The sequence below is a fragment of the Camelus bactrianus genome, chromosome 11 (genome assembly GCF_048773025.1).
Source record: "Camelus bactrianus isolate YW-2024 breed Bactrian camel chromosome 11, ASM4877302v1, whole genome shotgun sequence".
In the NCBI taxonomy this organism is placed as follows: domain Eukaryota; kingdom Metazoa; phylum Chordata; class Mammalia; order Artiodactyla; family Camelidae; genus Camelus; species Camelus bactrianus.
The window spans coordinates 45,417,058-45,442,066 of record NC_133549.1 but is presented as its reverse complement, the minus strand read 5'-3'; the positions used below and the strand labels follow the sequence as shown (position 1 = coordinate 45,442,066).

Below are 25,009 nucleotides of genomic sequence, written 5' to 3'. Positions count from 1 at the left end.
GAGTACTTTTAACCTTTATGATCTATTTCATTCATTGGCCATGTTGCCTTATTCTTTATTAACATTTATTTTTGTGTGTGTTTTGCCCCTAAAACTAGTGGGAGACTGCATCTTATGCTCCTCTTCTAATACCCAGCATAGTGCCTTAGGTCCAGCAGAAGTTCACTCAGCCAGCCAGCCACCTGAAGCAACTTTCCACCCAAATACGCCAATCCCTGCTGACTGATTTTCAAATGAAACTACTCTTGCAAAATGCCTTCTTGGGCAGGGCAGCTTGGATATGCCCAAGTGACCATGATATTTGCCCCTCCGATCCATAAGCTCAGCATTCAGACCAAGTCAGGCTTCTGTTTGAACAAGTGAACTTTGCTCACTGTGGCTTCACCCCACCTACGTGGAGCAGGTTAGAGTGTGCCTCTCCCCCTTGTATTTCAGAGTGAGCTGTAGGTGCTGACATAATGGTGATGGGATGAGAAGCCACTCCTGCCAGATAGCTCCCAGATCTCTTGTATGTACCAGGCACTATGGAGATGCATGGAGTTTATAACTTACTAGTAGTTATAACAACACAAGAGCAGAATTCAGGTGCAGAGCAATAGAAGTAAGCACTGTAAGAGGTAGGAACGCGAGACTGGGAACAGGAAGGCTCAGAGCTCAGTTATACAAGCTATTTCCCAGGTCTGTAAGGGTGGGGGCAACACCAACATCTTTGGCTGGGACGACAGCTATATAACAAAGTACTGAGACCAGGAATCTGGGACAGGACATGGGATGGTTTGGGGAGGAAAGGAGGCTGGTGGTTACCCCATGAGGAAGTGTGTGCAGTGTACCCAGGTAGAATTCTAAGAACTAGTATGGGGAAACAAATCCAGATCTCTGAGACTCAAACGAGTTAGCCCCCTCTCGGCCCCATATTTCCCCGTGACAGGTCCAGCCCGAGGACCTAACCCCCTATCCCCCTTTATACCAGATGCGGCCTCAGTCATTCACCCGCTCCCCGCAAGAATCAGCAAATGAGGAGAACGCTGATTCTAAACTCAGACAAACATTCTAAAGATGCCAATGCAGAGAAAAGCTTATTAAAGGTAATATAAACCACCCACAAAATTAATTCGGATGAGGAGAAAAAAGAAAAATAATTGGAAGACTATAATTAAATTGCTACTTATCACCGAACTGTACATCATCCAGAGCCACTAGACTGATAACAAATAAAACACAAGCTTCTACCCATTTCTGACATTTAATACATTAAGCCATGGAAACAGTGGCAACTTACTATCCAGGAGGCTCTGAAGAAATGTCCGGAGTGGGGCTGACTGCAGAGCTCTGTAAATGTCAAAAAAAGAAAAGGTGTAGATGATTTATTTTGACCCAGATGTTTCAAGTCAAGGGGAAAAGAGAGAGATGCCCCCTTCCTTTCCTAATTCAGATGAGGCCCCCTGGGAGACAGAGAGCCGGCTGGAAAGGCTTCAGTGCTGGTGGAGGGCTCTCTGTACCGCCCAGTGGCCACAGCCAAGGCTCTCTGGGTGGGTCAGGGGACAGCCACATAAACTCTTTACGTTTACCTTCGGTCGCAGGCCCGCCAGGCAGATGGCCCACCATTTGGCAACATGCATAAGTGACATGGACAGCATCCTTCACCAGCTCATCCCCAGCCCTCAGACCCCCTGCCAAGCCCACTGGACTCCTTCATGCACCCAAATGCCACAGCCAGAGAGGGTCACCCAACACTTCAGGCACAGAACGTACAAAAATGCATTTTAAAAGACAGCAGTTTTAGACTGTTTCCCCCTGCAGATTTAGACATGTAGAAATGGGGAGAAATGCAGTTTCACTAAACCTATCAATGAGCATTTCAGCACGAGTGGAGGAACGGTGTTATAAAACTACAGGCCACTACGCAAAACGAAGAAAACTGCCAGGAGCTCCGTGCAGAGAAAAGGCAGCACAACCACACGGTCTAGGGTCTCTGCTGTCTTAGAAGAAGAAAGGCAAAGGGTTCGATACATTTGTTTTTAAAAATGATGTGGCAGTTGCACACATCAGTGTAAACGTTAGCTTTGAAAGATGCTCCTGCCTCTACTAATGACCACATCAAGGAAAACAAGCCACCTGGGGAGAGATACTTGAGGAAAGGAGAGAAACAGGAGCAAGGAAAGGAAGAGACGGTGAATGAAGGAGATGACAGGAGGGGAGGCACCTCCATCAGGGCTCACCCACCGGCCCGGCCACCCCCATCCCTCCTAAGAAGGCCCTGCTCTCACCTCCACATCCATCCTTCCAGCCCCTTTGCCTGCACCAGTCTCTCCGGCCCATCCTTTCCTGGAGTCTCCCACCCTTGGCACCTGTCCCATTCTCGGTCCCCATTTCCACCATGTTCCTAAATTCCATCAGTCCTTTAAGATCTCGGCCAACTCCTGAGAAATCCTCCCCGATTTCCCCTAGGGTCTCTCCCTCTTCTGAGAGCTTAGAGCCCACAGTGTTTATTCAGTTCTTAGTGTTAGAGAACGTTTATTTGTGAGTGTGACTAAGCTGCCATGTTCCTGAGGGCAGAGTCCATTTCTGTGCTGATTCAGAACCTCCCTCAGCACATCTCAGCTGCATTAGGGTGACACACAGCTGAACCCAAGTCCATCAAGGTGATTCTTCTCTGCAGCTGACGCTCCTTTGGGTCCACCCACCCAGCCCTGGGCAGGGCTGGAGGTACCGGTGCCATCTCTGCCCAGGGAGGTGGCCCTTCAGTTGTCCTCCATCCTGGCATGTTTTAGGAACCACCTCAGACCCTGGAAAGTGTTGATTTGTTCTGGGCCCCCGTCCTGCACCCCAGCTCACTTCAGGACTTAGCTGTAGCCACAGTTCTGCTCCGACTCACTCAGACCTCCATCCCCACAGCAGCTACAGCTGGTTCCAGTCTCCATACCGGCTGTAACTCAGCCCCCCACTTTCCCCGCCCATCGCCTGATTGTGTGCACTCTGCTCACCTTCTCAGCCTCCCCTGTGCCCGACCGCTGGTCCTGCGGCTGCCTCACCCTTCGGTGACTCTGGCTTCCCAAACCCTAACTCCCCTGGATGTGCTTGCCCTTCTCGGCTTCTGCCCCTCTTGTTCCGGGCCCTGGGCCGCTGCCATCATCCCCCCTGGGTTTCCTCTTCCCTGGTTTGAGTCTCTGACACTCTCCTGACTTCGTACCCAAGTTGCTCATGCTGCTGGTCTGACCCTCCTTGTCTTAGTTCTGCTTAAGAACAACATGATCCATTAGCATTTTCCACTTCTCCTGCCATAGTCCGCTGACGTCTTCACCTCTTCATCAATGTTCTCATTCCTTTTTTATTTTCTGTGAAGAGACTCTTTCCTTCTAAGAGTCTCCTTTGTTTTGTCGGGGAGCCCTGGGGCAGTTCTCCAAACATTTGGTATTTTTTCTTCCTCTTGGGAGCTCATTTACCTTGGCTGCTCTCTCTTTCTGACATATCCTTTGATAAACTGCACCGGGACCTAGGTCCCTTTAGGAATATCAATGCAGGCTGAGTTTCAAATGCTTGTGGCCAGGCCGTCTGGCCTCCGGAGTGCATTTTTTCATTGAGAACTTTCTCATCTTGCAAATTACAAATACTACTACTCTGACAGCACCACGCATATAAGAGGCACTCACATCACTGCCTCTGAGTTTTGGAAAATGATCTCTGAGGTTGGTATCTCCCAGGGCTGCAGAAAAGACAAGTTGCCCAAAAATGACTCCCTGAAAATTCAGAGGAGGTGAACACCCAAAGGGGGCAGAAGGAAGTTAAAAAGGTGACCCCTTGAAAGTAGAGAAAGAGGATGGTATGGAGGAGTAGCTAAATCACCAGCCACCCTGCATTATTACGAAATATCTGAACTTTAAGGAAGATGCCAAGCTCAAAAGGAATCCAAGCAAAAATTAAGCTGGGGAGTGGGGTGGGGTGGGGGAGGAGGTAATCTAAAACAGGAGTCAGAAAGCCATGCAGCTTAAAAATAACCAGCGTGACCATTCAACACCTCAACTACATCAACAACTGTAGAACAAAGAAGAAAGCAAAGGGCACTGAGGGCAGGAGAAAAACTCGGAAATACCTGTGACAGGTTTGCACTGGGTGCTTTATTAAGCGTCTCCGGTTTTTCTAAGTCTGCCTCTAACTCTGTTTGGCAGAGGTTGAGATCTTTTTCTAGGTTAGTCTGGTTCAAGAAAGAAAAGACGGGAAAGAGTGCTTTAGTTAGGAGGAAAGGCAGGCAGAATGGACGGTTACGTTTGAAAAAATGAGTCTGTTCAGTGTCACACGTTAATAAGGCAAAGATGGCAAGACTAAAACACAGAGCTTACTCGAGATGAGTTAGAGACAGGAGAACAGAATGCAGCATTAGGCGTAAATGTAAATCCCGAGGTAATCAGCGCTCCAAAACACTACGCTACTTGCTAAAGACAGGAACTGCAAGTCCTGCAAACACCTACCTTTAAGGAAATACCTATTTTCTCTCTTTTCAGAGCATGGTGACGCTGGCAAACATACTATGTCAGAGGACTAAGTAATTGCTTTAAACACCTCTCTACATATTAGTGTAAGTCTTAGAGACTTTGTTAAACTGTTTCATCACCAAGCCAAAAAATAAGTTACAATCAAGTTAAAAAAAAAAGGGATTTAAGAAAATAAAAGAAAAAACCCCACAACACACTCACACTAGCCAGGCCAGAGCGCGCGCGCACACACACACAGAGCCCACGGGAGGAGGCACAGCGGAATTACCTTTCTATCCTCTCTAGGAAGGATAGAGCAGTCTCCAGGAGTATAATCCCATATCTTTTTGGGAGGCTGACGGGAAGCAGAGGAGGAAATGAAGAAATGAGCATAAAGACATAGAGACAAACATGGAGACTCGCTCAAACAAGGAGGGGCAACACTGGGAGAACTGTCCCAACACGGAAAAGTGAACTAAAAACAGAAGGAGCGGGCGCCCTGCCTCCTGAGACCACCTGGGGACCCCACGGAACTCGGGGGCTGGAAATGCCAAGTGGGGAGTTTGTTCCATGTCTGTGTCTCGAGAGTCAATCGTCGTTGGATTTTAAATATCGAAAACTTTGAAAGGAACAAAGGACGAAAAGAGTATGAGTGCCAATTTGAACAAAAAGGGAAACACTTAAATCCCTCATTGTTCTTTTCCAACCAAGATCGACCCTGAGATCCTATGTCTTTGAAGCAGTCTTCCCTGCCATCAAATTCATTCGTGTTCCTAAATGTGTGGATCTGGAAATCTGACCAATGGAGGGCAAATGGAGGTAAATGTGCTTTCTGTGGTTCCTGACAATGAAATCCATGTACAAAATGGGTGTTAAGTACTGTGCTGAGTAACCAGACAATCTCATAAATTAAAACCATCTCCTTTTCCAGTTTACTAGACTTGGGTAGCACTGCGAGTGGTAGCACTTCTACCTCCCTCAGAGGACAGAGTTTATATTTTGAATTTAAATACTGACCTGTAAGGTTATTTTTGTTTTTTCTCCTTTAACTCTTCATGTTAGAGCTGCATCCCCAAGGTGGAAATCTGCCCGGAGTTGTAAGTTTAATGAGGGGAGGATTCAGAAAGTAGGATGTCTGGAAGCTACAAGCCACTCCTAACCCTGAACCTTTCTCCCACCGAGTAAACTTTTCTCTCCCTACTTAGACTTGAAATTTCTTACACAATGACCTCCAGGAAGATGAGACCATTAATAACTCCTACAATCTTGTGCAAATTTCATCATCGCTAACTCTATGGAAGCATTCAAATTGGTTTTACATTTTGCCTTGAGCTTATTTACAGAAATCACATCAGTTTCTATAAAAATTAGGGCAGGGAAAGAAGAAAAAGCTGACACCCAGGCCCTTTATAATGAATTTACAAATGACAAGTAATCTGATTTAGGGTGCCTGTGTGTCACCACTGACATCAACAGGTCAGTGATGGGATCTCTGTATACACACATTCTGCAATTTGTAAAGTGAGTGCCATTAACAATATTCACTCATTTTTAAGTGCTTAATACACTTGGAATGTTCATCTGGGGAAGAAGACTTTTTAAAGTCACTGACAGTACCCCCATTCATTTCTTTATTTACTGCAAAAAAAAAAAAAAAAAAAAAGACAGTGCTTACAAATTGAATTGTTTTAAATAATCTTCCCCTAAATGGTCCACGGAGTCTTGAATTATTTGATATTCTGCAACAACTTGTTGGACCAAAAAGGTATTACTGTCAGGAGCTCGCTGAAACTTCAGCTTCTTTTGTGTGCCTTTTAGTAAAGGGGCCAAGGAAGAAGGGAGTGCAGGGTAAACGCCTTCAGCTCAGGCAGTCTTTCCTCCCTGGGGGGAAGCAGGGCCTGGGTGGGTGTGGAATAAAAAAGAAAAATGATGATCCACATGATTTGATAGTTTTCATTTCATTCTGCTTCTGAATGACTAGAAAATCTTCCAAAACAACTTCTACGGTTTAAATGCCTTTTCTTTGTGTCTCTTGCTCTTTTGTGGCCCAGAGTTGACTGGGGTAGGAGAGAAGTGAAGAGAAGAAAACATTTCTCCCCACTACACCTTCCCAAACCCTGGAAATAATAGCCAGTCATCAACTTGGTTCAACTATATGATAAGCCCACCCTTAGGACGCCTTGGACCATAAGGACCCGTCCATCAAAACGCTCTTCCTCAGGGTACGGGCACTTGACTTAGTCATTTTGGCAAGTCTTCAAAAGCCCCATCTAGTCCCATTTAAGGACTCTAAGGTCTATGCAAGAAATACTCTGTGGTCAGATAAAATGACATTTTAGAAAAGCATCTCTAAGTCTTTAAATAATTAAGAGGCAGTTAGGACAACAGGACAGGAGTACAAATGATAGGAAGGTCCCAATACACAATGGACTGGTTCTCAACATTTGTCTGGATTGGCTGTGTGGTGCTCACACCACAGTTTCCAGTAGAGACACTGTCATTTACTGAACTATTCACAGAGCCTATTTAAGTATGCTGTGACTGAAATACTGTCTATTGCTAACAAAAATATAAGTATTTACAAATGACAGATTTAGTAAAAAACAAATCAATCACAACTAATTAGAAAAAAATGGCTTTGTAACCTTTCCTAAAAGTCAGTATTTCAGTAAAACTTGGTTATTTGGCACATTAGACAGCTAGAAATTTGTGAATTCTGAAAAGGACTTCAAAAATCAGTGGCATGAACTCCTTATTATATATAATTTAAAACTAACTGCTTTTGCTTTTCCTGATGAAAGTATGGCATTATTGTTGCGTCCACCAATCATGGTCCTTTTGGGGGTGTGGGAGGGGCCTACATTTCAAAAGATCCGTGAGATAACTGAGTAGGTTTTAAGAAAAAGAAAAAGGGTTAGGATGCTGTTAAACATTTGCATGCGGAAAAGACTGCCTGAGGTAGGCTTCACTGATATCTGAATGGTGGGCAGCAGAGGAAGAAGGGAGAGAGAGAAGTGAGGTGTGTACCAAAGCTTTGGGGAGGGGAGGAGACGGTGCACTTTGGGTTAGACATGTTCCTCTCCACTGGTCACTAGGTGGCGCTGTTCACCCATGACTGCTTAGCTGCTATTAGGGGACAGTGTCTGGGAGGGGACAAGGTGGGAGGAATGCCTGTTCCTACAAGCAAGGTGTTTGCAAGTTAGGTGCTCCTAACTCAGAAGATGCCTGAACAGTCAAACAAAGCTCAGCATCACTAAATCAAATCAGCAATTCCAGAGCACCTGCTGTCTTTGTTTTAAAAAATATACTAGGGAAAGAAAAAAATACTAGGGAATTGGACATCTTACTGAACTATAAAGTTAATTGCTATCTGCAAATAAAACTATCGTTCTAAATCACAGTGATTCGAATGCTGGATTCAATGCTTAAAGTCTCATAAAAAATGTCCTAGTTTTATATACTTACTGCCACCACCTGTAAATTCTTTCTGTGGCTGTCGTAATTAAGACTTTAAAGTAACTGAAGTTTTAAAGTCAGTTTCCAGTCATCTCCAGTGGAAAAATGAGCTCAGTTCTTCCTTCTGTTTGATATTCATTTGGGTGCAGGGCCAAGAAAATTCTCTTTTAAGTGCCAAAAATCAATTTGTACCAAAGTCAACTCAGACACATCACAGGGAAGCTATAGGATAGTAGGGTGAACACTAAGTTTGCTAGCATTGCTAGCTCCCAGTTCTAATTTTGAGAAATAGTACCTTACCTAACAGAAATCATTCCCTAAAAGTCACCTGTGATGGGGTGGCATCCGCAGATCACATCTGCACAGAGAAGCCCTTTTTGGCTTGCTGTGGCACTTCCCTTGCATATGTGCTTTTACAATTTCTACTTAAAGCAGTGACAATGCTGGTCCTTCTCAGTGTGTACTGTGTTTTCCTGCTTGTCTTCAGGACAAGACTTTGGTCAAGGAACTGAATCAATGGCTGAAATAATGCAATCCACAAGGTGTGTGATATTTGTTGCTACTGGTAGGAGGTCCTAGACAAGTAATGATTTTGCTGTGTCTCCCTGGGATCTTCTAGCCAAGAAATACTTTCCAGAGCTCACTGTCCGATCTTGGGGAAGCAAAGCAATGGAAAGCTTACAGGCCGTAGTGAGACTAGACAGTCCCACCACTGACAGCCAGTAAGGCTGCTCCCCACGGCCTGAGTTCCTTACAAATAGATCTAATTCTTTAGCAGCAACAATGCATCAAGAGCATTATTTAAAAAGGTGTCTATAACCGCTGAAGCTATTAAACTTACCGGTTTCCCAAACTCCAATTCCGAAAAGAATTTATACCAAGGTTCATTCTTTAAATCTATCTCTTCTGGGCTTATATCCCGACTCTATAGGGTTGGTGATAGGGAAATGGAAGAGAGAGAAGGATAACATTATGCAGAGATTACATAGGAACCGGCCAGTAGAGATGCAGTGGTTTCCAGAAATGTACAGCACCTGCACTCAACAGCAGCAATCATCCATTTTTTCTTTTTTAAACTGACAATAGCAAAATCAGGGAGCTAACACAGGCGGGAAAGGATGTGTTTATGAAAACAGGCACACTGAGGTAGGGAGCAGGGCATGAATCATTCTCGGTTCCCAGGCAGAGGGACTGCAGATGGAGAACACTACTGCTGTCACAACAAATCTGAATACGGGCGTAACAGTATTCCTCAGTAATTGTCGGGGCGGTGGGAGAAGAGAGAGCCCTTATTTCCTCTTTACAAAGAGCTATTAGTTACCACCAAATAACCTGGCGAACACACCAAACATTGAGACATCCATGCCAGATAAGTAGAGCGAACACTTCTTATGGGCTAGTACAGTTTTAGTACTTATTTGCAAGTCTGCCTTAAGGCTTTCAAAATAAACAGCAAATAGTGACGCTTTTATAAAAGCCAGTTTGTTAATACTGCATCTTTAATGGCACATGAGTAGGTGAGAAACCGTGTCCCACACACAGTATAGTGAAAGATGATGTAAGTAAAAACAGAAGACACAAGTGAAAAAACATTTTAAACAAGCATCTGTGGGGGATGAATACAGACAGAATATACTTTGAGTTCTAAGAAATAAATGTTAAAGAACTGGGGAAAAAAAAACAAAGTGAGGGAAAAGCTGGACAAGACAGATAACAGAACAACAGGGGAAAAAAACTTCTGGGTTATATTACAAAAATAAGTTAGATTTCTCATTTTATATAACTCTTAAGAGGTGGTTCACAGACTGATAATTTGATTCCATGGGATTTCATGTTTCATCAAATATTTAGGAGGTTCTGGTACCTTGCTCTTTGGAAGAGCATGTGTTTCTGGAAATAGTTGGAAAATGAACGCCTAAGAAAGCAAATCAGCTTTCCCCTTCACAAACTGGAGGTACGTTCATGTCAGACAAAAGTGCTAGCTTAATTCATATGTGTATATACATTTCAGAAAAACTTGATAATCACAAAAGAGAGAGATGGTGATATTCTGACAACTATATGAAATAGAAAATGTACATTTTCCACAGAGGTGGAAAACATCATACAGAAACTTCAGGCCCTCAAGGCTACAACACAAGAGGAAGGAAACTGTGGCTGCATCTCCAAGTGACTCCCCCACAAAGCAGCTCCTCCAGGTGTGTTTTTCTGAACATTCAGTTAACAGGCCTTTAGTAGCTCGTTGAAATGGCTGCAAATTTTCTAGGTGACCTTTACCAATCTCTTCTAAAACCCCTATAAAAATCTTTACCATTATTTCTACTTTTGCTTTAAACAGAGGGAGACCTGGCAGAGAATCTTTCTTTCACTGAAATTAACTGGATAGAAGTTAGCTGAAATCAAAGGGAAATATATATGGAAACAGAGTCTGTCCTCTTGCATCCAGAGTAAAACCTCCTCCAATTGTCTTGAGGGATGCAGGGCTTAAGTCCTGAAGGGGAATCCGTGTTCCTTTTCAGTGGATTCTGTAATTACGTAACGTAATGGATTCTAAGTGGCTTCTGTGTTTATTGAGTGAAATGAGGTACAACAGTTACAAGGAGGGGCAGTGTAGACACTGGGACCCCCTGGATCCTTACATGATGGGGTTTCAGGAAACCCATTTCATGTTAATTATTTTATTTTATATTTGTGTGTGTGTGTGGGGGGATAATTAGGTTTATTTATTTATTTTTAATGGAGGGACTGGGATTGAACCCAAAACCTCATGCATGCTAAGCACACGCTCTACCACTGAGCTACACCCTACCTCCCGCTCATGTTTATTATTTTAAAAGACTATTTATAAACTGCTCTCTGGGAATAGGTTTTTTTTCATTAAAAAACTAAAATAAAATGTTCCAACTCTTTTAGGAAACTGCCTAAATATTTTGGTACTCAGTCCAGAAGGAATTAACCCATTTTATTATCAGTTTGTTTGCAGATTGTTTTACTGCTGAGATTAATACTGTGCTGAGAATTGAATGAGGAGATATGCCACCAGCTTGGGCCCAGAGCAGCTGGCCTCAGCGCTTTGAGTTGCTCAGAGAGAAAGTTAAAGGGGCAACGCCACACAGCACTCACACTGTGTTTGATTCTGCCATTTATAACTCCGCCATAGGTCCAATTATGGAGCGGGCAAACAGAAAACATCCTTCTGGGTGCAGAAAAGGCTCTTTCTACTGGCATGGCAGAGCAGATTCCACAAGGCCAGGCTAAGTTCCCTGCTCCCAGAGGCTATTTCTCCCAGCTTGGCAACATCCTTAGAAAGAACAGGTGACTCATGAGGGAAATACCTGATTGTCCCCAAGGACAGTCTTGCTGCTTGGACAGGAGCCAGAGACTAGCTTCAAATTTTAATTAAATAATCTGAATGTGGTACGTTCATTTACACAACACTTTATAATGTTCACAGTTCTTTTACCCACATTATCACATGGGATCTGCTCACTCCACACTTCAGTTTGGTTGGCAGGCCAGATAACAACTATTTCACAGATGAAAACATTGTGGTTCGGAAAGGTTACGTGATGCCCTAAAACATAAGGCAGAGTCGGAATGTGACCTCAGAACTCAGGTCTTCCGACTCCCAGTCCAGTGTCTTTACCATCTCTCAGTCCCCATGAGAAGCAGGCAGGCCCACTAAGTTTGCGGGTGATGCCAAGCTAAAGCAGGGGCGAGTGACAAATTTGAGAAGTCAGGAAGGAACTCAAGGTGACTGGCTCGGGCGGAGACCGAGTTGGGTAAGTCCCCTTGTCTTACGCTTCCAAATATATACCTGTAATTACTATTTTAATGTCCTTCCTTCCCACTACACCCTGGGGGAGCAGGGACCCCAGCATCTAAGCCAGGGCTTAGCACATAAACATTACTCTATACAGCTGACCCTTGAACAACACAGGGATTAGGGGTGCACACAGTTGAAAATCCCATAGTTGGCCCTCTGTAGTCATGGTTTCTCTCTATCCAGGGATTCAACCAACTGCGGATCATGTCGCACTGTAGTATTTAATAATGAAAAAAAAAATCTGCAGGTAAGTGGACCACGCAGTTCAAACCTGTGTTGTTCAAGGGTCAATTGTATATATTTGTTGAAGTGAGCTGAAATTCAGCTCTGTAAGGGACTCTGGAGAAAAGTAAAAGAAACACAGCCTGAAAAAAAGCTATTTCGGACAAAGCAGGGACTGACCAATAGCTCCCCTCTCCCAAGGCCAGGAGAGAAGGACATGGACTCATACTCTGATAAGAGGGGCACCAAACAGCTGTGAAGAAATTCATCTGAGTTTGCCGAACAGCTGAACAGGTCACCAAGGCTGTGACTCTCCTGGGGGGATCTGAAGGTAGCATAGCGCTTGTCTGGGATGCTGTGACTTCACCCCGGGGACAAGACGAGCTCTAAGGCATCAACCCTTCAACCCTTCTGGCAAACAACAGGTACATGTGCCTGGGAGGTCACAATTTAAACCGCCAGGCTTAAGCAGACACGAGCACTTCCAGCTGGAAAAGAAAACTGGTGGTGGGGAGTGGGTTTTTTCCCCCCCTAAAAGGAGATGTGCATTTCTGAGAGCAAATTTAGATTCTACGTCTGTCTCTAGTTGGTATACTTAGTTACAGTTAACACAACAAAAACGTGTGTGAGTGTGTGTGCGCACGTGTGTGTGTGTGTGGTGGCTGGGGAAAAGAGGTTCCTCAAATTCTGGCAAACCAGAGACTTTTGGAGGTTTGTAAAAACAATATAAACAATCCCAAGGATGATGCTACAGACGGTACTGTGACCACTGTGGTATCAATGAGAAAAACAAAACGAGGTTGTTTTTTTCCCCCTAGTTTTGAACAGTGGTCAAATTATTAGGACCCAAGGAAAGGAGGAGGGAACAAAGGAGAAATTAAGGGCCAAGCCTTCCATGAAAGCAATGACCATCTACGAACAATAATATTGCCAAGATGAAAGCACCCAAAGGACTGCAGGGTCTCTAAAATCAATGAAGTGTCTTGACATGGGACGGTGTGTCCATGGCCTATTCAAGTGTCAGGAATATACTCAAAGGGCGGGACTTTCTTTCCAGGAACACCTGTGTGGAAGGTGACCTTCCGTGTCTGTGTCTGCAACCTTCTAACAGAGAGAGAACCTCCACCAAAGGGTGGAGCCAGAGGCGAACTTCTCTGCTCCCCTCAGAACTTTCTGCTTAAAATAACTGTGGTGCACAGGAAACGCAGCAGAATGACAACCCCGAAGCATTTTTGTGAACTGGTGAACCTTTATCCCTTTGTGCTTCTAAAGATGTCACCTCTGTATTTTAGTAAAAGTCAAATCAATTATTCTTTAAAGATATGTAGAGCAAAAGAGGTGGGGGGGGCATGCAGGGAATAGTTTGAACCCTCATTTCCGAGGCCTAATTATTCTGTACTCGTGCCACCGGTAACAGCATCTTAACAAGAGCCAGTCCCCAGCACGGTCATTCCGACCTGCTGGCACGGCTGGGGGCTGCACTGTTTACGGAGCTGTGGAGGATCCTCTTAACCATGGTCAGAATTCTCAAACCAACTTTTTCTAATGAAGGGTGAATAAAAGGAAGCGTGATCGGCAGACATGAAGCTACTCAGGCTGTGAAAATCCTTCCCTGCTTTAGCAGGGCGGCCCACCAGGCTCCTACAGGCCATCCCCGCTGTAGTTGTTTGGAGCTGTGAACTCGCGTAGGGAACCATAAACCAGATTGGATATGAAATTCGTCCTATTACATTTGTCAGAAGAGGCAGGTTTTAACAGCCCGGGGCTTTCTTCCCCCCCAGTCACATCATCATACTAATTATTTGGCTTTTGATGATGTACTAGTAGCTTCCACAAGTTTATGCAAATAAGGCGTCCCTTTAAAAAAAAAAAACAACAAAACCCTGACTGTAGTCCAGTTAGTAACAAGCCTGATAAATGAATGGTTAGACGTTTTAAAAAAGACAGTGGCAAAATCAATCTTTACATTAGAAAACAATTTTTTAAATTAGTGAAAACCACGCACAGAAACAGCAGCAAAGCCACAAGGAGAGGGTTCTTTCCGAGCAGACTCTCGGGGCTTATTTTGTGAATACCTGCAAAAATGAAAAGGGTAAAAATACTTCATTTTTTCATTGTCTTCTAAACAAAGCAAGTCTATCTCAAGGGAGAAAGAATGAAATCCAAGTGCACAATGAATCCGGATTAAAGAACACAGGCAGGGTGAGACAAAAGAACTTCAGTGTGCACATTACCATCTTTTCGTTGGTCAGAACGGAGGACTTGCCCGGCTGATATTCGTAAATGCTTTTGGGCTCTGCCCGGTATTTTCTTGTATCCACTTTCTTATCTGGGGGCTCCCAGTCGTTTCTGTAGAAAGAAAATCCTATTAGCGCTATATTCATGAAAATTGGCATCCGACAGGTCTGACTTCAGCTGACGGTAGTCTAATCAAGGAAGTTTTGTATCTGAGGCACAAAATTGGACTCAGCGCGCAGCATTTAGTTGTGCTAGTTTCCTTCTTAAAACAATCAGTTAGATCTCTGCTTCACAAAAGGTCTGCAGAGTCCTGAGCTCAAAACCAGGCACCAGGCAGCAGAGGGAAGAGAGAGAGAAGAGGGGAAGCAGCAGCCGGAGCAAAGCTTGCTCTGGAGAAATCTTTCACCTTGCTCTGCTCTCAGGAGCTTATCATTCCCCAAACATGCCTGTACTTCCACTCACGCTAGTGCCCGAGAGAGAACGCAGGTCCCGGAGCCCGTCAGCTGGGGCTCCAGCCCCTGCGACAGCACTTGCGAACTAGGTGATCTGGGCTGAGCACTTCATCTCACTACCTCAGTTTCCTCATCCGAAAAATGGGGGTGTTGTCAGGATTAAAAGAAGCAGGATGTCTCAGCATGTAAGTCACTTAGCAGAGCACCAGGCCCAGAGTAACCACTCAGTCAGTGTTATTTGCTATTATAACCATGTTCCTTCCTATTCCATACCCCACCCCAGTAATCACCAAAACTGCAGCCTTTGGCACAAAGACTTAACCTGATCCAGGGATGTGTTTCAGAGGATACATGAATCCTCGGAGGTTGTCTGCAAATTTTTTTATGCATGCACATAACTGCACTTTGCACTCTGATTATGTTCAGCTTTTCCTGCAAGGCTGTACACTTTTTGAAGGCAGGGACAATGACTGAGATATGTTTAAGTTTCTCCATGGCATCTGGTTCAATCTGCAAGCAGAATGCATCCAGTAGGAGATTGATGAATGCACTCAGAAGGATTTATGGGTGTACCCAGCCTTCCTTCCAAGTTAATTATCAAACGCCTCACGCAGATGTCACTTACATACATGTGGGATTTTAAGAACAGAATTTCATTTGTCTAGGAAGATGGAAAATGTATGAAGGTATAAAATTGACTGTGTATTAAAGGGAAAAGTAAATAATAGTCTGGCCAGAGCCTTTTTTTTGTTCAGCAGTGGTGGAACACAGAGCTGTAAGATGCTTGGGACCCTGGTTCAGAGGGCACAGGAAGTTGTTTCAGAGGCATAAGACTCAATGAAAGAAAACTGGGTCATCTGGTGCGGTCATTAAGAGATGAATAATGTCATCATGACAAACAGTCCAAGCCTTATGTTTTGATAACGTGTTGCCTAAGTAAATAGATATTTAAATGTGGCTTCATTTTAAAATGATATTCTCTGCTACAGGCCACGAACATGCACAAAGAGTATAAAAACACATGACAAATCTTACAGCTAAGATTTCTCTCGTGAAAAGGTAAAAAGTGATGGTAATTATCATCATTTAAGCTCAGACTATGAGCCAGGCACTACTAGAAATGTTATGTGCATTATCTTGTTTTATCCTTGAAACATCCCTACAAACATAAAATGTATCCCCATTTTACAGATGAGGACACTGAGAGTCAGAAAAAATAAGTCACTTCTAATAAGTAACAGAGCAGGGATTCAAAATCAGGTGAGCTTGACTCCTGGCTTCAGGGCTGCCTGACCCAGCAGAGTGGTGTACTTCACGGTAGTCTGTGGATGAGAGCACTTACCTCTCTGGGCTTGATTTTAGCGAAGAAGAGCGGGTCGGGAGGGGAAGTGTGGCCGACCTCTTAACTACCTTCTCACCATCAATGTAGTTCATCTCACTTTTTGAGCGAGGCACAGAAACGGGAGATTTTGCTGGAGAAGGAAAAGGGGTGCAAAAGACTTTTAAAACGGATGAAAACTGAAAACAGGGAGATGGCTTCCCTCATTCACCACCCTCCCTTCCTCCCCTGCAACCAAGAAATTCTCGGTCACTTACTGTCTTCAGAAAAGGAATATCGAGGAGAGTACAGATCTGAATCATCATCTAGTGAACAAAACAAAACATAATCAGGAGACATTCAGTTACGGTAAGAGAACCAGGTGACACGTCCCCCGCTTCCCCCGTCCTGCACCGGCATCCAGCCACACCAGGGAGCCCAGCGGACAGAGGAGGAGCCAAGCACCGGAAGCTGCCCCACGGCAGCCCACCGTTCAGAGCTGGATTTGGAGAGCCCACCCAATCAGACAGCCCTGTAGTTCACAACATCTGCTCCTGTCCCCAGCATGGGGACAAATAGCCAAAGATCCTCTCAAGAGAAATTCCACAAGCAAAGCTGGACCCCGGCCTGGCTGAGTGGGAAACAGGGGCCGAGAGGGATGCTTGGGTGCTCACACTGTCTCTGGTCCACCATGCCGAGCTCCAGAGCCCCCAGGCCTGCTGCTGGATGGGATGGGGAGGCCCGGAGGTGTGGGTTCCAGCTCCCCTGCTCAGCTGGGACCTGTTTTATATGCTAAGGTTCCACATACAATATCATTTAGCAAAGAGGTACTGCAGCTAAGAAAACAGTTTGAGAAAGCCCTCATAATCCTTTGTTTTGATTTCACCTTATTCTGGTTCCTCACACAGCTGTTGTTCCTTGGAACACCGCACATCCACGGCCGCTGTGGTTATATGGTTTGCTCTGCAAAGATGCTGCTTGGGTAAGTGTCTAAATTGTGACTCTGGAACAAATCAAACTCACATGGGCTTCTGTGGTGTGAGCTGGTTCTCCAAGGGCGCAGCACACGTCCCTACACAAGCTGAACACCAGGGCACTAAGACTTGCAAACCCAAGTCCAGAGCTGAACCCTTTACAGAAGTACCTGCGTTGAACTAAAAATGAGACCACAGGTGTGCTCACGGGAACAGATTTTTCAACTGGGACCATTCTGGAAACACAGCATATTTAGTGACTACAACCACGATGATCCCTCTGAAGTGTTTCTCCAACAGGAGTTAGGGCTGAAACAGTCAGCCTTCTCCGTTTTCTAATAGCTCACTAACCTGAATTCAGAATTAACGAATGCAAAAATCAAGACTCAACTCCTTCGCTTAAAATTGATAACAACTTTGATAAAGCATATGGACTAACCTGCAAAGACAAGTCAAAGAATCCGATGTAACAGGTTGATGGCTAAGTGTCAATCAAGTCCTTGTCTCCATGCAAACCATTTTAAGATTCAGAGCAGAAAAGGCCAGAATATTTTATAAAATGTAAATAAAGCTTACATTGCTGTTATTTTGAGTAGCATTCAAAAACAACCTCTCTATCACCCCTTCTACCTCCTCTCCTCTCCCCATTTTATCTGTCCCGGGTCTCCCCAGTGCCAGTAACAGAAAGGCTTCAGGTACCTAGCTATCTTTTCTCCTCCTTCCCTCTTTTTGCTTTTAATATTGACTAATTCTTATCCTTAAGTAGAACATGGCTTAAAGTTCTTCTACCAATACAGCCAAGTCTTGCCCTGTTATCAACTGAATATGGAAGCCTATTTATGTTAACTTTTGAGAACAGCGCAGAAGAGATAAATGGGATCCAGAAACATACATTTGAGTACCGTTCTGAAGAATTTTGTGTTGCCTGTTTTTTTTTTTAATAGAACTTCTGATGATAAAATGCCACAGCATCAAAGAAACTAAAAATCACCTTTGATTGCAGAGATTTGATTGGAAAAATGGTGCCTGTCAAATGAAAAATTAGCTTAGTTAGGAACCAGTGTAGGTACTGCTTAAAATCCAGCCTACCGTTTTAGCTCAAAATCCTGTATCTCTCTGAATCATGGAGAAATTACAGCCTATCAGCAGATGGTAAAATGAGGGTTAATTTATAACGATTACCTGGTTCTGGAGATGAGCAAAGATTTCATGGCGGAAAAATGGCTTTTAAATATTCAATGATTTTTTAAAAAAAATCTCAGTTCTTTAAAATTTTTTTGCTGCTCCCTAGAGCCTTCTAATATGGAATTCTACAAGACTTGTTAGAAGAAAATGAGAAATAGTTCTTCTGAGATGGAAAAAACCAGCATGGCTTGGGGAGTTAATTTGTGTATTTTGGAAGTTAGAAGAAAAGATGGGGGGGGGGTAGGTGAAGGCAACAGAGAAGTCTGAATGACTGAATGTTCTTAAAGCTACTTCTTATCTGGTGTGGGTGGAAAAAGAAAGCTCCCCCATCCCAGGCTAGCACAGGGCAAGGGGGTCTCTATGAACAAGCTTTTCATTTTTCCCAGTGTCCAGGGGATCCGAGTCTGACACATGGATTTCAGTTCATCGACTTTCAAGTGGGCAAGCTGAAGTTGCACAGACTCATCTGAACATCAGCAGCTAGGACAAGTTCCAGGGGATGTGTAATTGATTCTGTTAATTTTTAATGTTTGTCTTGCAAACTTAATGGAAGCGAATTTTACCTACGCTTATGAGTAAAAATAATAGCCGCTCTCATTATTAAGTGCCCAATAGTAAGCAGTAACTTACTAATATTACCTCACTTAATTCTTGCAAAAACTCCTGGAGGTATGTAAATATCTCATTGCAGAGACAAGGAAATTGGGGCCCAGGGAGGTTAAGCCGCACAGGGAGAAAGACAAAGCAGGAATGGATTCCAGGTCTTTCCGACCCCACGTCCCCATGCTGCCCACAGCCCTGTGACAGGGATGGACGGACTCCAGACTCACATGCCCGATCCTGCAGAATGGCAGCTACTCCATTATAATCAGAAGAGGCAGGGGAGGGTGTTATTCTGAAACTCCAGTCACGCACTGCAGTGTCGGCCAGGCTGACTTCTAGCCCTCCAAGACTTTGCTCTATTTTTCTGCATCACCTCCTCCCTGGTGACATGTAAGCCAGTTTTCTGAGTTACGCCACCACACTTCAAGCTCTCCTCCTGGTCTTCTCCAGGGGGACGGGGAAAGTTGAGTCAGTCTTGCTACATCTTTCACTTGCTGCTCCCTGTACCTTCTCCTGGCAGGCTAAGTCTACCCTGGGGCACGTGGGGTTGCTGCTGGAAATGCCACTGAATGGGAAACTGGGTGTAAGGCTCACCTTCTGCATTTCTATACGCCAGAACTAGCCAAACTGGGTAGGTGCATGTTTCGTCATAGTTAAGACACACTGAATGAAATGTTTCTCAGTTTATGAACACGGACATTGTCTATGCATGAAATCCAGCTTTCACTATTTCTCCAAGAGCTCTTTCAGAGAACGCCCCAGTGGACTCAGCAGAGCCGGGATCTTGTGATTCCTGCTCGCGGTGGAGCCACATGCTGCTGACTGTGCCCCTCAGAGCCCCAAGCAGCAAACTTCAAACCTCGGCAGCAACACTCAGAATTTCCTGTGCCAGTGACTTCCAGGAAGCTCTAACACTAAGCAGCATTTACTCGGGGTGAACAACTCACTTCTGGGCCCTGAAGACCCCTGCTGGGCTCTGGTGTTTACATGCCAATGATTGCCCTCCAGGCTTTGACAATCTGTTCTTGGAGGCTCCATTTGGGGACAGCTACTCTCCCAAAACTGCCAGGAGGCACATAATTGTCTTTCCAACCACAGCGACTTTAAATGAACTTCTTTTCTAAAAAAGACTTCTGGGGAGGCTTTTTTTTTTAAGAATTTATAATAATCTTAAAGACACTGAAGAAAGTACTGCTTGAGAATGGTTGTTCTGTAAAAAGTGTGTAATTGACCACAATGGGATGATGGGCAAAAAGCAAGATTTGCATAATACTGGCCTATATTAATTGAGTTTCAATTTTATGCACTTGTGAGGCCTTTAAACTTAAAATTATTTTTCTAATATCAGTGGCTCATTTTTAACATAATCTTTTCCCACTGCTCAAATTAATTCCTTCTCCTGCTTTACCCCACACACTTAGAGAAAGGTGTTAAGACAGACTCACATACCCACCCCACAAACAAAAATGTTCAAAGAGAAAGAGACATATGCAGAGGCAGGTATAACATCTGGGTGGGACTGGAAAGAAATAATAAGAAAAAGGGAAAGTGGGGCAAGATGGTCAGAAATAGTCCAGGAGCTTGAGGGAAGAGCCCCAACACTGTCTATGTTCCGGGTAGAGGCAGTCAAATTCTAAATAATGAAAAAAAGACCCCTACAGGGCATAGCATAGCTCCAGAAGACAAACTGAGAAAAAACCAGAATCTGTTCTCTGTGTCTGAGAGTCTGTTTTGTAATTAGTTCATTTGTCTTTTTTAAAACTGACGTATAGTTAGTTACAATGTGTCAATCTCTGGTTTCATAGGTGTACACATCTATCAAAATTAATCAAATTGTACATCTGAAATATGTGCAGTTTACTGTACAGAAATTATACCACAATAAAGTTGTTCTTAAAAAAACAGGATCTAAAGGAGCACAGAGAATGAGGTGGAGCAGGACAGGAGTGAAAGGAGTGGAAGCGTGGTTAGACCAAGGGCTGGAACGACTCACCGTCCTCACCTCCGGGGCGTTCCTCCCTTGAAGGCAGAAAGGGTCTAACTGCTACTCTCTCTCAACTATCTCGCGCCAAAGACTTCTGTGCGTGCTAGGCTGGGCAGCCCTCGTTGGGGGAGCAAAGGTGACTGCTTGCGAGCACTAAGCCCCTCCTCTGGGCAGTACCCGCTGGAACTTGGGCAGGAGGCACAGATCCCTGCCAGGCATCTCCACAATAGAACTATCTGCTTGAACTTGAGCAAAATAAGGCTATTCTTAGAAATCCTGGAAGGCCAGTAGAGGATTATTTTAACTCAAATATGGATGTGCCTGGGAAAATTAGCCTCCTAAATCCTTGCCTTAGTGTATCCTCACCTAGCAATAGGGAAAAAGCTCAACAAGACAGACCACTATGACGTGATATGTCACCACAACCACATCACAAGGATGACTTGAGGTGGCGTCTTGAGTCACTTCACCAGGAGGTGGCAGTGGCCACCAAAAGCCTACAGCAGTGGAGGAGACATCGAAAAACAAGGGGGAAAGCTGGTCTCTGGAATCTCACCTCTGGCTGATATGATAGCCCATTACCCTGACATGGCCAAATGGGTTCTAATGTCTGAAGACTCACCCCAGCAGCCCCTCCACGGTCTGGGTGCAGTGGTGGTTGGGGCTGGCTCTGGTCCCCATCAACATCCCCTCTCCCGCCCCCGACAATCAAAAAGATCTAGTGGCAGATGCTGGGCAAGGACATGTGCCTTTAAGAGAGAGACAAGTAGCTTTGGGTCAGGAAGGAAGGATGGACAGGAGAGAGTGAGTCAAGTGAAAGTTTAAAAGAAAAAGAAAGCAAAACTCATCTGCTTAGCCTTATTTGAAAGTTCCTCCCAAAGGATTTCTGGTAAATTATTTTTATTTTTGATAAGATTTCTAATGATCCGGTTATACAGTGCAATTGCAAGAAGACTCCTGAATTCATTCTACTTTTCCCAAATTTCCTCCCAACTGCCCCCTGAAATAAAGAGTAATCAGACATAACACTGCTTCTGTCCCAGAGTGGTCTCAAATATTATAAAATGATTAGCCGTGTGGGAATTAAAACATGGTAATTCTATAACCTATTATGGAAAATAACCTCATATACATATACATATATATAAAACTGGATCACTTTGCTGCACACCTGAAATATTACAAGTCAACTATACTTCAATTAAAAAAAAAAAGATGATAATTCTATTTCTCTTTTGAAAGTCTGGCCAGAAGTTTACTTTTTTGCTGTAGCTGTGGTGGTGGGTGGGGAAGGTTGCTAAACTGACATAAGCAAACTTTCACATAGTCCTTCACTACTTGGAGAATCAGCTTTGAGACACTTAGAAATGTCTCTTTTATACTCATAATCAACTAGGATTTTGACAGAGGCAGCAGCCTTTAAGCTAGGTTTTTTTTTTTTAACATTTTTTATTGATTTATAATCATTTTACAATGTGTCAAATTCCAGTGTTCAGCACAATTTTTCAGTCATTCATGGACATATACACACTCATTGTCACATTTTTTTCTCTGTGAGTTATCATAACATTTTGTGTATATTTCCTAAGCTAGGTTTTGATAGGTTTAGTGCAAATAATTCCAGTTTCAAATTCTGAGTCCAAACAAAACAAAACAAAAACCCAGCAGCAACAACAGTCCCCTCCCCTCCGGGGAGCAGGCTCCAGAATGAGAGCTCACATTTCTCAGCAAAGCTGTCTATTTTTTAAAGCTAATTAAAACCTATGGGCAGTCTGCTAATCTGTCTTTAACACCTTTCTTTGAAAGAAAGAAATCTTTCCCATGTTCAGAGGGGTGTGCGGTACCAAGGACAGGGCTGAGGAGGCCCGGCCGGAACTCACAGACATCAGAACCACAAGCCAGAGAATCTCTTATTGCTTTAAAAAAGTAAAATGAAAATAACGATTCTTTAAAGCGATCTAGTTCAAACATTTCATTCGTTAGTAAAAAGCCTTCATCTAACTGAACACATCTGTGGTCTACGTCTAGATCTGTCATCCAGGCAGGCGCGGGGGTGAGATGGAACCCACACTATTTTTAAAAAATCTCCAGGGAAGAAGACTTCTTAGAAACTTGAGTTGAAGTCTAGTCATCTTGGCTATTATGAATCTTTTATATCCAATCTATTTTTTCCCCTTTTTATCTTTTAAGATGATTTCTTCCTTTTTGGTCTTTGAAAAATAAAAACAGTAAGGTCTGCTTCCTGAATTGTAGGCGAAAAGTGATCATGTCATCCCTTACTGTCTGTGCCTCAAAGCAAAATAACCCCCATGCCTCCTGGGCCTGACTTGACGTGGACCATGAAGCAGATGTCGGCAGCAGCCCGGGTTGCTAGGTATGGCAGCTGATGACACACACGGCAGCTCTGGGTGTGAGGCCGGAAGATGAACCCTGTCTTCAGACCAACAGCCCGGCTGACTGGACGCTGCTGGCGTGGCCTGTGACAAGCCTAAGGCATTCTTCCAGTCCAATGGGAGTCACTGTCTTGTGCCACAGGACTCCTCCAGGTGCCCCTCCTCTGCCCAGGTCTACGGGATTCTATGCCTTCAGGCATGCTGTGTGCATGTCATCTTCCCTAGAAAGGAACCCTACCGTATGAGTAGGGTGGGTTCTCAGAGCCAAATAAAGCACAAATCAAAAACTGCATTCAATCAAAATTACCCTACGGGGGAGGGTTCAGCTCAGTAGTAGAGCACGTGCTTAACATGCACAAGGTCCTGGGTTCAATCTCCAGTAACTTCATTAAAAATAAATAAATAAATAAATAAATAAATAAATAACCTAATTACTTCCTCTCCCCCACCAAAAAAAGTGTTTAATCATATTTTAAAAATTACCCTAAAAAAGTTTTCTCACTCATCCAGATCAGTTATTTTTTAAGCAACGTGTTTGGCTGGAATCAGCACCCCCAAGATAAAAAGACCAGGTTATTCCACACGAGACAGAGTCTTGCTGGAAGTAAGGAGGTCACTGATCAAAATTAAATCACCAGCTTTTAATTTTTTAAGTATGGGTTTGTTTGGTAGACTTTTTTATTCAAAATAGGCCTCAGCCATGAAAGGACTGGAAACCACGGACTGGCATCACAGGGAGACCAAAAATGGAATATGGTATCTTAACTAAAACTGTATCTAACGCACCCCAGCCTGTCATATATGTTAAGTGATCAAAGTTTGGTGAATGATTGAATGGACGACTCGACTGACGATGAGAAGGGCTGGGTGAGCTGGTTGCTGAGCTGATTAGAACAGAGAAGCACCAGGGAGGGGGCAGCACTGGGCTTCACCCCGAGAAAAGAACTCCGGTTCTGCGGTCCAAAGCCTTCACTCAGCAACATTCCCCAGACAGGTACTGAGGACCTACTGTGTGCCAGCAAGGTTTTCTGCAGCCTTCTGGACACTTGCTCTTGCAAATGCCACCATACTGGACGTAGTACAATGAAGTAGCCTTGTCTGATTCCCTGCCTGACATGAACTTCAGAGAACACATCGTTCTCACGGCTCCATCCTCAGTTCCAAGAACAGTGTCTGACGCAAGTACTCAATATTACTTGAATGACTGAAGCTCAGAGCACTCACCATCTCAGCCTGGAAGAGCATTTAATGAATTCCCTCCTGCATACTCACTCCCCTGCCCCCCACCCTGCTCTCCTCTTTCTGAGCCACTCATCTACGCATCAGACAATCCCGGGGACTCGAACAGTTCTCAGGATGTTGCTCTTCACTCACCTTTTAGAGCCTTCTTCAACACCTAGACTTTTTCACCCAGAAAAGAATATAAGTGTGGCCACCCTCCCCGAGCAGGTCCAAATTCCTAGCCAGCTTGTTCATGAAATCGTTTCTAGCTTGGCCAAACCCCTTATTTTCAAGGGATATCATCTCCCACCATGACTGAATCCTATGCCTGGATACCTCTTCGGGAATTCTCTACCAAGGAGATACACCTGGAGATATACCCACGACAAGAAGGGCCTTGTGGAGAGTTAGTTGCATGTGTAAGAACCAGGTAATTTTTCTCCTGTTGATGCTGGCATGTCTACCTCCTGCCCATCAGCCACAATGACTCAGCTTCCCTGAGTCACTGCCCAGCCACCAGCCTCATGTGACCACCCCAAACACAAAGCCCTGGGTAGCTGGGTACAGGCAGTTGTCCCCAGAGCCCCACATGTGCAAAGCATTATAACTAAGCCACACTGGTTTCCCCATTAATCACGTAAACTCCAAAGGACTGGGACTAAATTACC

The 25,009-nt window shown here is 44.2% G+C and overlaps 1 protein-coding gene across 44 annotated transcripts in view; it reads right to left on the bottom strand.

Annotated features, from left to right (window-relative positions):
- Nucleotides 1-25,009, bottom strand: part of SORBS1 (sorbin and SH3 domain containing 1) — a 208,282-nt gene that overhangs the window by 42,580 nt on the left and 140,693 nt on the right. For 22 of the 44 annotated variants that reach the window (XM_074373867.1, XM_074373873.1, XM_074373869.1 and 19 more), the window contains 7 exons: nucleotides 16,260-16,307; nucleotides 16,006-16,135; nucleotides 14,208-14,322; nucleotides 8,767-8,850; nucleotides 4,759-4,824; nucleotides 4,091-4,192; nucleotides 1,280-1,329 (listed from right to left, as the gene is read on the bottom strand). In XM_074373867.1, coding sequence (XP_074229968.1) covers nucleotides 1,280-1,329; nucleotides 4,091-4,192; nucleotides 4,759-4,824; nucleotides 8,767-8,850; nucleotides 14,208-14,322; nucleotides 16,006-16,135; nucleotides 16,260-16,307 — 595 coding nt within the window. The remainder of the gene's footprint in view (nucleotides 1-1,279; nucleotides 1,330-4,090; nucleotides 4,193-4,758; nucleotides 4,825-8,766; nucleotides 8,851-14,207; nucleotides 14,323-16,005; nucleotides 16,136-16,259; nucleotides 16,308-25,009) is intronic. The other 22 variants (XM_074373887.1, XM_074373905.1, XM_074373889.1 and 19 more) reach the window with 4 other exon arrangements.